Source organism: Panthera pardus, unplaced genomic scaffold (assembly GCF_024362965.1).
Source record: "Panthera pardus isolate Hobbes unplaced genomic scaffold, ASM2436296v1 HiC_scaffold_21, whole genome shotgun sequence".
Classification (NCBI taxonomy): Eukaryota; Metazoa; Chordata; class Mammalia; order Carnivora; family Felidae; genus Panthera; species Panthera pardus.
Window position 1 is genome coordinate 46,605,556 of NW_026526777.1, and position 12,107 is coordinate 46,617,662.

General features: G+C 36.1%; 1 protein-coding gene across 4 annotated transcripts in view; it reads left to right on the top strand.

The window, feature by feature from the left end:
• HMCN1 (hemicentin 1) overlaps positions 1 to 12,107 on the top strand; it is a 495,740-nt gene that overhangs the window by 370,678 nt on the left and 112,955 nt on the right. For all 4 annotated transcript variants that reach the window (XM_053909192.1, XM_019426820.2, XM_019426835.2 and 1 more), the window contains 4 exons: positions 4,651 to 4,842; positions 7,953 to 8,126; positions 9,433 to 9,546; positions 10,700 to 10,845. In XM_053909192.1, coding sequence (XP_053765167.1) covers positions 4,651 to 4,842; positions 7,953 to 8,126; positions 9,433 to 9,546; positions 10,700 to 10,845 — 626 coding nt within the window. The remainder of the gene's footprint in view (positions 1 to 4,650; positions 4,843 to 7,952; positions 8,127 to 9,432; positions 9,547 to 10,699; positions 10,846 to 12,107) is intronic.

The window sequence follows — 12,107 nt, forward strand, 5'->3', positions numbered from 1 at the left end:
CCATCTGGATGTCTTCTTTGGAGAAGAGTCTATTCATGCCTTTTGCCCATATCTTCACTGGATTATTTGTTTTTGGGTGTTGAGTTTGATAAGTTCTTTATAGATTTTGGCTACTAACCCTTTATCTGATACATCGTTTGCAAATATCTTCTCCCATTCTGTCGGTTGCCTTTCAGTTTTGCTGATTGTTTCCTTCGCTGTGCAGAAGCTTTTTATTTTGACGAGGTCCCAGTAGTTCATTTTTGCTTTTGTTTCCCTTGCCTCCAGAGACGAGTTGAGTAAGAACTTGCTGTGGCCAAGATCAAAGAGGTTTTTGCCTGCTTTCTCCTCGAGGATTTTGATGGCTTCCTGCCTTACATTGAGGTCTTTCATCCATTTTGAGTTTATTTTTGTGTCTGGTGTAAGAAAGTGGTCCAGATTCATTCTTATGCATGTCGCTGTCCAGTTTTCCCAGCACCACTTGCTGAAGAGACTGTCTTTATTCCATTGGATATTCTTTCCTGCTTTGTCAAAGATTAGTTGGCCATACGTTTGTGGGTCCATTTCTGGGTTCTCTATTCTGTTCCATTGATCTGAGTGTCTGTTCTTGTGCCAGTACCATACTGTCTTGATGACTGCAGCTTTGTAATATAGCTTGAAGTCTGGTATTGTGATGCCTCCTGCTTTGGTTTTCTTTTTCAAGATTGCTTTGGCTATTTGGGGTCTTTTCTGGTTCCATACAAATTTTAGGATTATTTGTTCTAGCTCTGTGAAGAATGCTTATGTTATTTTGATAGGAATTGTATTGAATATGTAGATTGCTTTGGGTAGTATTGACATTTTAACAATATTTGTTCTTCCTATCCAGAAGCATGGAATGTTTTTCCATTTTTTGGAAATGGAAATTATCCATTGGTTAATTTTGGTGTCGTCTTCAATTTCTTTCATAAGCTTTTTATAGTTTTCAGTGTATAGATTTTCCACATCTTTGGTTAGATTTATTCCTAGGTATTTTGTGGTTTTTAGTGCAATTATAAATGGAATTGACTCCTTGATTTCTCTTTCTGTTGCTTTATTGTTGGTGTATAGGAATGCAACCAATTTCTGTGCATTGATTTTATATCCTGCAACTTTGCTGAATTCATGAATCAGTTCTAGCAGGTTTTTCATGGAACCTTTTGGATTTTCCATATAGAGTATCATGTCATCTGCGAAGAGTGACAGTTTAACCTCCTCCTAGCTGATTTGGATGCCTTTTATTTCTTTGTGTTGTCTGATTGATACTCTGTATGATTTTAATCATCTTAAATTTGTTAAGACTTGGTCTGTGGTCTAACATATAATATATTCTAATTAATGTACTATGTGTGCTGAAAATAATGTGTATTCTGCTATTGTTGGCTAGAATGTTCTGTATAATTCTGTTTGGTCTAGAGTGTTGTCCAAATCCTATTTGTTTTTTTGTTTTTTGTTTTGTAGTTGTTCTTGTTGTTTTATCGATTCTCTGTATGTATGATCTTTTCATTGTTGACAGTGGGTATTAAGTTCCCTAAATACTATTGTATTGCTGTTTAGTTCTCTTTTTAGTTCTATTAGTATTTGTTTATATACTTAGTTGATCCAATGTTGGGTGCACAAATATTTACATTTATTATATCTTCTTGAGGATTGATCCATTTATCATTTCATAATGATCTTCTTTGTCTCCCTTGTAGGCAACATATTACTAAATCTTGTTTTTTTAATTCATTCAGTCATTCTCTGTTTCTTGATTGGAGAATTTAATCCATTTATGTTAAAGTAATTATTGATAAGTAAGGACTTACTATTGCCATTTGTTTTCTTATTATTTTGTAAACCCTTTATTCCTTGCTTCTTGCTGCCTTCTTTTGTGAGTTGATGGTTTTTTTGTAGCAGTAAGCTTTGACTCCTTTATCCTAATCTTTTGTAGAACTAGTATAGATTTTTCTTCACCATGAGACTTACATAAAATATCTTACATGTTTTTTTAGCCTGATAGCAACTTTAATTTGATAGTATACATAAACATTACATTTTTACTTCTCTCCCCCTCACATTTTAGATTATTGATGTGGCAGTTTTTCTACTTTTTACATGTCCAAATTATTGCAGTTATGGTTATTTTAAATACATTTACTTTTTAAGTTTTAAATTTTTTTTTAACATTTATTTATTTTTTAGAGACAGAGAAAGAGCATGAGCAGGGGAGGGGCAGAGAGAGAGAGAGGAAGACACAGAATCCAAAGCAGGCTCCAGGCTCCAAAGCATCAGCACAGAGCCTGACGCTGGGCTCAAACTCATGAACCGTGAAATCATGACCTGAGGTGAAGTCAGACACTTAACCGACTGAGCCACCCAGGCACCCCTACTTTTTAACTTTTAAATTAGAGTTGTAAGTGAATTACATACTACCATTACAATTGAAGAGACTATGACTTTGGCTGTATATTTTCTATTACTGGTGAGTTTTGTGCATCCTCTTGTTTCCACTTGAGAATGTCCTTAGCATTCTTGTAAGGCAGGTCTAGTGATAATGAACTCCCTCAGCTTTTGTTTGTTCAGGAAAATCTTTATCTTTCCTTTGCCAGCTGTAGTATTCTTTGTTGACAGATTTTTTTTTCTGTTAACATTTTGAATAAATTATCCTATTCTTTCCTGGCATACAAAGTAGACCTTATTTTTTTTTTTTAATTTTTAAATGTTTATTTATTTTTGAGAAAGAGGAAGACAGAGCACAAGCAGGGGAGGAGCAGAGAGTGAAGGAGACAAAGAATCCAAAGCAGGCTCCGGGTTCTGAGCTGTCAGCACAGAGCCCGATGCGGGGCTCAAACTCACAAACTGCCAGATCGTGACCTGAGCCAAAGTCAGGCACTTAACCGACTGAGCCACCCAGGCACCCCCAAAGTAGAACTTATTTTTTTTAAACCAGCCTAAAGTCTTATGGAAGTTCCTTAGTATGTGATATGCTTTTCTCTTGCTGCTTTCAAACTCTTTAACTTTTAAAAACATAATTATAATGTGTTTCAGTGTAGCCCTTTTCATGTTCAACCCATTTGGGGTCCTTTGGGCCTCATCAATCTGGATGTCCATTTCTCTCCCCATGTCTGGGAACTTTTCAGCCATAATTGCTATAAATATACTTTTTGTCCTTTATCTCTTTCCTTCTTGGATTCCCATAATGTATATATTGTTTCTGTTGATGGTATTCCATAAGTCCTATAGGCTTATGTTCTTTCTTTCTTTCGTTCTTTCCTTTTCTGACTGGTTACTTAATGACCTATCTTATAGTTCACTAATTCTTTCTTCTTGGTTGAGTCTGGTGTTGAAGCTCTCTATTGAATTCTTTGGGTCAGTCACTATGTTATTCAGCTCAAGGAATTCTGTTTGTTTTTGATAATTTCTATTTCTTTGTTCATGCACTGTTTTCTTAATTTTGTTTAGGGCCTGTGTTCTTGTGGTTCCCTAAACTTCTTTGAGAGGATTATTCTGAATTCTTGGTCAGACAGTCCATAGATCTCCATTCGTTTAAAGTCATTATTAGAGTTATCTTTTTTTACCTGATTCCTTGCATTACTATCTGCACATTTGAGTAAGGGGCCTCCTCTTCCAGACTTTATAGGTTTACTTTGGCAACAGTAATCATCCATCAGTCAACTCAGCTTGGTGTTCTGCATAGGTAATCTGGTAGTGTCCTTGCAGGTGGGGCTTGCTATTAGGGTCTCTATTTGGTTAAGGCCACACTGCTTGAGCTCTGAGGTTAGTGGAGAGGGGTTACTGTTGGCTGGAAACAGTCAGATAGTACTACTCGCTTGATTTCTTGACTGAGTGCAGTAGGATAGGCTCTGTGGTTGCCTGAATGTTCTGGTTAGGCTTCCTAGTCAGGTGGGACTGGGTGCTGTAACTCAGCAGTTGGGCAGGCCTGTAAATTTGCTTCCCCGTCTGGGTGGGGCTATAGAACAGGTTCCATGGTTGGTGTGGTCAAGCCTTCCAATTTTAATATATTATTCTAGCCCTTTTCCTAAGTAAACTTGCTTTTATGGTTTTAATTTTTTTTTAATTATTTGAGAAACTTAAAAATTAATATTTAACATAAGTTTCATGTTAAAACAGTAAGATATTTCCCCATAGGCTATAAATATTACAGGACTAATTACTATATTTATATTTATATCCACCAATCTATATATTTATGCTAGAATCCTGGTATAAACTGAAAATATCTATGAAATTGTTTAATTCAAGGCTTTTCCTTTTTTATAGCTTTCTGTCAAAAATATAAAAACTTAAAAAAATTTTAATGCATGTGAAAGTATTTGTGAAAAATAATTTTAATAAAAATGCATATCCCATTTTTTTAAAAGTATGTTTTGCTATTTAAGGACAAAGACTAAGTTGAATGATTTCACTTATAGATCAAAACAATTTTCATTTGAAAATGGTTTGTGATACACAAATTTAAAAAAATTATAGCATGATTGTTATAAATTATGTTTACAAATTTAATTTAACATGAATGGCTAATGCATTGTTTTATTAGTATAATATGATACTAATGTGATATTTAAATGTCAAATAGGTGAAAATGCTTTCAGTTATCATTTATAGGCATATAATTATTAGCCATCTCTCAGAAATGGCTTTTGGTTACAGGGAATCCAGTGCCAGAAATTACATGGCACAAAGATGGACAGCTCCTCCAGGAAGATGACACCCATCACATTATGTCTGGTGGCCGCTTTCTTAAAATTACTAAGGCTCAAGTATCACACACTGGAAGATATGCATGTTTGGCTTCTAACACGGCTGGCGACAAGAGCAAAAGTTTCAGTCTTAATGTGTTGGGTAGGTACAATCAGTGCTTCAAATCTTGAAGAATCAAACATGAAGGTCTGCTGACTTACCTTCTTTTCTTTTTCTGCTTAATGTTTCTACCATAGAATTTCATTATTTAAGGGGGACTAGTGGTTGTGTACATTTGCTGTTTTTCTTTAATTCATTCATTCATTCATAGATTTATTCATCACATTAAAAATACCACCTATGTTCCAGGCACTGTGTTTTGTGCTAGGGACACAACTGTGGAAAAGACAGATGCTAAAAACATAGTGGTAAAAGATAAAATATATGCTGGTCAAAGAGAAATAGGTCAACAGTACAAGGGGCTCAATCTGATATATTTTATCCTTTCTTTATGAGACTCTGCCATTATTGGTAATTGTCTATCTTATAGTCTTTGTGGACTAGGAATTATGAGAAACTATACATTCAAAGTTATGCTTATGTCTCAGGCATGACATTAAAATAGATTCTTAATTTCTGTTCATGTCTTGAAATTTAAAATACAGCACCTAAATGTATTATATTTGATTGCTTATATCAAAATACTTTTTATTGTACTAGAATCAACTGACCTACATTTGAGTATGGAAAGTTTTGCAATTTTTGTTTGTTTTTGTAGTTATTGCCTAGACTCTTTTGGGAAACATAGTCTCATACATAGGAAACTCCCATACAGGATACTACCCTCTTGTAGCTTACAGCCTAATTAAGTAGAAGAGATATGTGTGCAAGAAAAATTAAATCAAAATAGTGGATAATGTATAAGTGTCAAATGAATAGTATATATAGATAATACATAAAAAATAAACTCCAAAATGTAGAACCCCTTTTACCTTGTAAAGGATTTAGCCCCAGCCCCTGACAGAGCATTGAATAACAGATACACGGATAAGTATGAATGGGAGTTCATGAGCCAGTTGCCTGTTAACGCACCTGTTCTTCCTCACACCCATAAGTGTATGAAAGGCAAATGTTCAGCCCTGGATTTCCTCTCCTGCAGTACATTCACTGCTTCTCTCAGAGCTTTAAGTTCCTGGTGCCTCCCTCCTTTTACCACTGATTCATTTCCCAGTATAACTCATGTCCAAATTCTATACTGTGTCCTCTCTGGAAACCCAATTTAATATTCTCCCCAGTTCCTTGCTGTAACTGAAATCTGACTCTTCCCAAGAGACACTAGCTCCCTGGAGATTCTGTCCAATCTCCACTGTCTCCAAGTATCCCAAGTCATACTATCTGATTGTGCCCTCCAATCCTCACTTCCTAGTTACTTACCAGTTTCTTGTCATTCTCCCTCATTCATTGAGGGCTAAGGGATCTGAATCAAAGACTTCTTTTCCACCATCTTCATAAAGTTGAGGCTGTTTAGTGTGTGCATTTCAACTTCCAGTCTACTCAGCTATAATTCAGTGTCCTTACCCTTTCTTTTCCCAGAGGATGAGGTATCTTCTTGTTCACAGTTACTGCCTACACTTATGCCCTTAACTCTGTATCTTCCACCTTACTTGATAAGTTAGTCATTCCCATCACCCACCTTACCTACAGCTTCACCTCCTACTGCCTCCATCACTTCATATTGTAACTATTCCGTGTCTACTGCTTGTCCCATTTTCCCCATGCCATGCTTCATGCTGTTGTGGCAAAGATTATCCTGTTGCTAGATCCAAAAAATATTTTTCAGTCCTTTCTTAATGTCTTAGACATTAGTTACCACTTTTTCCTTGGCAGTGTTCTTCCCTAGTTATCCTTGTACACTTTCTGTTGCTCCTTTTCTCTCTCTTTTATGGACTTTTACATAATCCATCTCTCAAAAATTAGGTCCCTTAGCATTTTGTCTTTCTTCACTGCTTATTTCACTCTAATATTGTCTTCAAATAATAAGCTTAATTCCCATGAGCTTATTTATCATCTCCTATAGACTGGTGCCTTTTTTAAAAAAAAAATTAATGTTTATTTATTTTTGAGAGACAGAGACAGAACTCAGTGGGGGAGGGATAGAGAGAGGGGGAAAACTCAGAATCTGAAGCAGGCTCCAGGCTCTGAACTGTCAGCACAGAGCTCAACTCAGAGCTTGAACTCACCACAAGATCATGACCTGAGCCGAAGTCAGATGCTTAACCTACTGAGCCACCCAGGCGCCCCAGACTGGTGTCTTTCTTAACCCATACCTGCAACCCAGATCTTTCTTCCAAGTTTGGATTTCTATATGCAATTACTTGTTGGACAAGTCTACCTGGAATCCTCATGGGCACTTAAAATTCAAGATATTCAGAACTGAACAAACTGTCTTCCCCTCCTAAATGAGCACATCTTTCCATATTTTATATTTATGTTGCTTCACTGCAGTTTACCTACGTTCCCAAGCAAGAAAACTAGAAGTCATCTTTGATTCAGCTTAGTCACCAAATTCTGTCATCAAAGCACACCAGTTAACTTTCTAAATTTTTTCTTTAGTCACTCCTTCCTCTTTATGCCTTCCTTTCATTCAGTCTCTCATTATCTTTTACAGAACAAATGTACCTATCTCCATTAGCCTTGCTTCCAACATTGACCCCCTTGAGTCCATCTTCTATATATTCCCTTCTTGCTCCTCACTATGCTCCCAATATCCTCCTCCTTTCTACTAGTCTCCTTCTTTCTCTTACTAACCACCACTAATCCTTGAAGACTCACTTTGAAATCTCCTTCAGGAAGGCTTCCCTGATGAGAGTCATACCACATACCTCATACCACACACTTGAGATTGGATTAAATGCAATGCTTCCAAGTATCCTGCAACAGAATTCCCATTCTTGCCTTACTACATTGCATTACGATTTCTTTTTGTGTGTCATCTCCATTATGCCATTTTGAAGTTCTCATTCTTTTCATGTAGAATAACAAAAATAATCAATTATTTCTCTGTTAATAAATGGAATTACACAAATGAGTACAGTGAAATTTAGAAATTCACAAATAAGGGTCTACGGCCATACCACCCTGAACAAGCCCGATGTTGTCTGATCTCGATAGCTAAGCAGTGTCGGGCCTGGATAGTACTTGGATGGGAGAAAATTCACAAATAAGGACATTTCTAAACATATTTCTTTCATCACATTTTAAATCTTTTTCAGTATCCCCTACAATTGCTGGTATTGACAGTGATGGTGGCCCTGAAGATGTCACCGTTATCCTTAACAGCCCCACATCTTTGGTCTGTGAAGCTTATTCATATCCTCCAGCCACAATCACCTGGTTTAAGGATGGAACACCTTTAGAATCCAACCGAAATATTCGTATTCTTCCAGGTAATTAGTTTACTTTAGATGCCCAAGATACACTTATGCCATCTGCTATTGTAGAAAAAGAATCATTGGTTAATTTTAATAAAAGTGATTATGACTTAGTTATGCTATTCTATTGCTATTTTAATTTTTAAATTATTTGTATATATCTTGTAGCCTAAAGCAAAATTACTTTTTGAAAGGCCAGTAAAATATGTAAATAAGGGCAAATCAATAAATACCACGATGCTATTAATTGCTAAAATATAATGTGAAATACCAAAAAGAGTAGAAATTCACTTCTTGCTGAATTGAACTTTGAAAGAGAATTAGTATTTAGATTGAAAGAGTTTGTTTATTTCTCTTTAATACCTGCCAAAATGTATGAAAATACAAAGAATGGAAAAGTATTATCACTGGTTTTAAGAAATTCAGTTTTATGTGGAAGGGAGATAAGATGTATAAAAGTTAATTAACAACATGAATTCATGAATAATAATGGATCATGAATAGTCATGGAGATTGATAAATGAGATAGTGACAGATTTTATAAAAATTTAAAAGATAGAATGGCCACTGTGGGCCAAAGTGGTCAGGAAATGCTTTGTTGCATTTGGAACTTGAACTAACCCTTGAGGAAAAATATAGAATTGTGTTGGTTGGAAATAAGAGATTTCAGATCCATCTGGATGACTAGTGTGGAAATGGTACAAAGTGAGAATGGCACATAGATATACAAAAGGCCTATATATGCGCAAGTAATAATCTGTAGACTCCCCACCTCCCACTTGAGTGGAGGGGTGTGTGTGTGTGTGTGTGTGGCAGGGAGGGAGGTGGATAGGAGAAAAGGTCAGGAAGGAACATTGGGGTCATGTTTTGAATGCCTGGACTAGTGTTTTAACTTTATACTTTAGTCAATTGAGAACCAATGAAGATTTTTAAGGAGAATGGTACCATAATACAAACTGAGTTTTAGCAAGATCAATCTCTACTGATAGGCCAAGTAGGTGAGAGGAAGATGACTAAAGCAGAAGACCTATTTATGAAGAGAGTGAAACAAAGACCTTAGCCAGAGTGTGTACAGGGCATGGGAGGGTCAGGATGAGCATGAGAGTCATTACCACAGAGGATCACCGAGGACTTACTGACTCCTCACCCACTAGGCAGTGCCCATGTATATTGTAGTTTGTCCTGTGTCACATGTCTATTACAGAATTGGCATATAGAAAAAGAAATATGTTAATAGTGAGAACTAAAACCCCTGATAGTTTGTGCATATTCTGTTGCCACTGTGACTTCAGAGGTTCTTTGGTGTTCCATGCTTTTTCAGGAGGTAGGACTCTGCAGATCCTAAATGCACAGGAGGACAATGCTGGAAGATACTCTTGTATAGCCACTAATGAAGCAGGGGAAATGATAAAGCACTATGAAGTGAAGGTCTACAGTAAGTCCTGAAAAAACTCTACATTTCATATTTTCCTCAAGTTTTCTAACTTTTTTGATACTGTTTTTTATTATGGGTTCATAATTATTTATACTCATCATTAAAGCTTGTTGTCTATGCAGTTTCCTTCATTAAGATGGAAGTTGAATTAACATTGTAACCATGACCTCAATTGCTTAAAGATGTGAAGAGCCCATTCAGTCTGCTCACTAACCTCTTGTTGGAGAACTTTTCAGTGGTACTTCCTTATGTTTCTGTTTTTCCTTCTGAAAACCCTCTGGGCTGAGTTATAGTACTTTCATACATAAAATTGTCATTTAAATATATATATATATATATATATATATATATATATATATATATATACACACACACACACACACACACACACACACTCTAATCAATAGCTTAAGATGAGTTTATCAATGACTTTGGGCTGATCCACTGTACTTAGACCTGTACATAAAAAGCAAATCAAATCCTGGGGCACCTGGGTGGCTCAATCGGTTAAGCATCTGACTTTGGCTCAGGTCATGATCTCATGGTTTGTGAGTTCAAGCCCCGCATTGGGCTCCGTGCTGACAGCTCAGAGCCTGCTTTAGGTTCTCTGTCTCCTTATCTCTCTGCTCCCTCCCCAGATTGGACTCTGTCTCTGTCTCTCTCTCAAAAACAAATAAACACTAAGGAAAAAAAAAAAAAAAAAAAGACAGCAAATCCTACCATTAACAGGGCCTACATTTCAGGATTTTGGTTTTGTTTTTGTTTTTAAAAAGGAGGAGAATCTTTCTGATTGTCTTTTATTCTTTGAATCAGCTCCTTTAATGACTGACAAAATACATTTTATGGGTCATGCTTGAACTGTGTCTGGGGACCTGGAAAAATGAAAGTAATGGTTCTGTGAAGCAATGGTTCTAATTAGACTCATTGGCAGTATTCAAATGAAGGGAAGAAGATATTTGCCTTCACATTTCCTTCACATCTGAATGCTACCATTTCATAAGATGCACTCTTGGGTCCATGGGGGAAGAAGAGCATAGCAAATGCCTCAGTTATTTCCTTGTTTTCTTAAGTAATTGTCGGTGTGATTTCCATGATAGTCCATGTATATAAAAGAACCAGTGCTTACTCTAAGAATATTCATTTTTTTATGCAGTTCCACCCATCATCAATAAAGGGGACCTACTGGGGCCAGGTCTTTCCCCTAAAGAAGTGAAGATCAAAGTAAACAATACGCTGACTTTGGAATGTGAAGCTTACGCGATTCCGTCTGCCTCTCTCAGCTGGTACAAGGATGGACAGGCCAGTCACACATTTTTTTTTCCTTTGCGAATAGTTTCTTAAAAACAAAAATGACCAATTAAATTTAAAAAAAAAAAAAAGGAAAAAAAACAGGCACCAGTAACTCAGAGAATCAATGTCACCTTATAACCAGCACAATCCCATGCTCCCAGAATATAAAACTGTTAAGAAATTGAACCATTTCAACAATCTTAGCACTATTCCATCACAGGAAAGTTTGAAGGATTGTTTTTGTGGACATTAGCAGTCATCTATAAAACTCTAGCCACTTTCCCACTGAGGAACAGTTTTTGTGTTCTGTGGCTTTACAGCGTAAGCAAACTTTGTAGAGAAGAAACAGAACAGTGCTAAGCCAAATTAAAGTGATATAACAAGGGTACTAAGTTTATTCAGTTTTCTCTGAAGACCTTTAATTCTTTTACAAAACGTAACCTGTTTTACATTATAAGAGGAAGAAAAATAGCTAAGTGTGATGATTAAGTGCCCAATTCAGTTAACTAGGGGCAATGAGAAACTATAAATAACGACACTTCCTTCCATTATGTGATCTGACTTTCAGACTATACATCCTCATTTCTCATTCAACTTCTTTTCTTCCATGCATGTTTTAAAGATAAATGTGCTAGTGTTTTGACACCAAAATAGACTCTTTTTTTGGCTGCTGTTAACACTGTGCTTCATAGAGATGTGGCATAACTAAGCTGCTGTTTGTCCTGTTATACACATAATCAACCAAATGGTCAGTTAAATGCCAGCTGTAGAAGTTCAAGTCAGAGTTATGATTTAAGATGCAGACAGATATAGCTTTTTTTTTTTTCAGATCACAGAGATTTTGCAATACTGGCAGCTAGAAAAAAAAATTGTCTCTTATAAAGTAAGCAGCTTCATCTGGAAGCCGTTGGAGAGGAAAAATATGGAATTCCCACCATGTTCTGTTTATAGTGTCTTTTCTGACTGCAAGTACACTTCATGGTCCAATGTCAATTCTAGATGAGTTTGCTTGGAAACAATTCCTTTCTCCTTTGAAATCTTATTATTTTGTTTTTAATTTTATCTAGAACCTTTTTATTTGTTTTAGTTACAACGCATGCACACACATACACACACAAACACATACCCATGTAAACATTGACTAAAGACTAGAATCGTGCCAGGAATGAGGCATTTTCGTTTCTTTAAATATCATAATGAATGGTTAATTTACAGTTCCAAATCCAGACTCTGAAATTGATCCAGTTATGATCCTTTAGTTAAACTGCTAA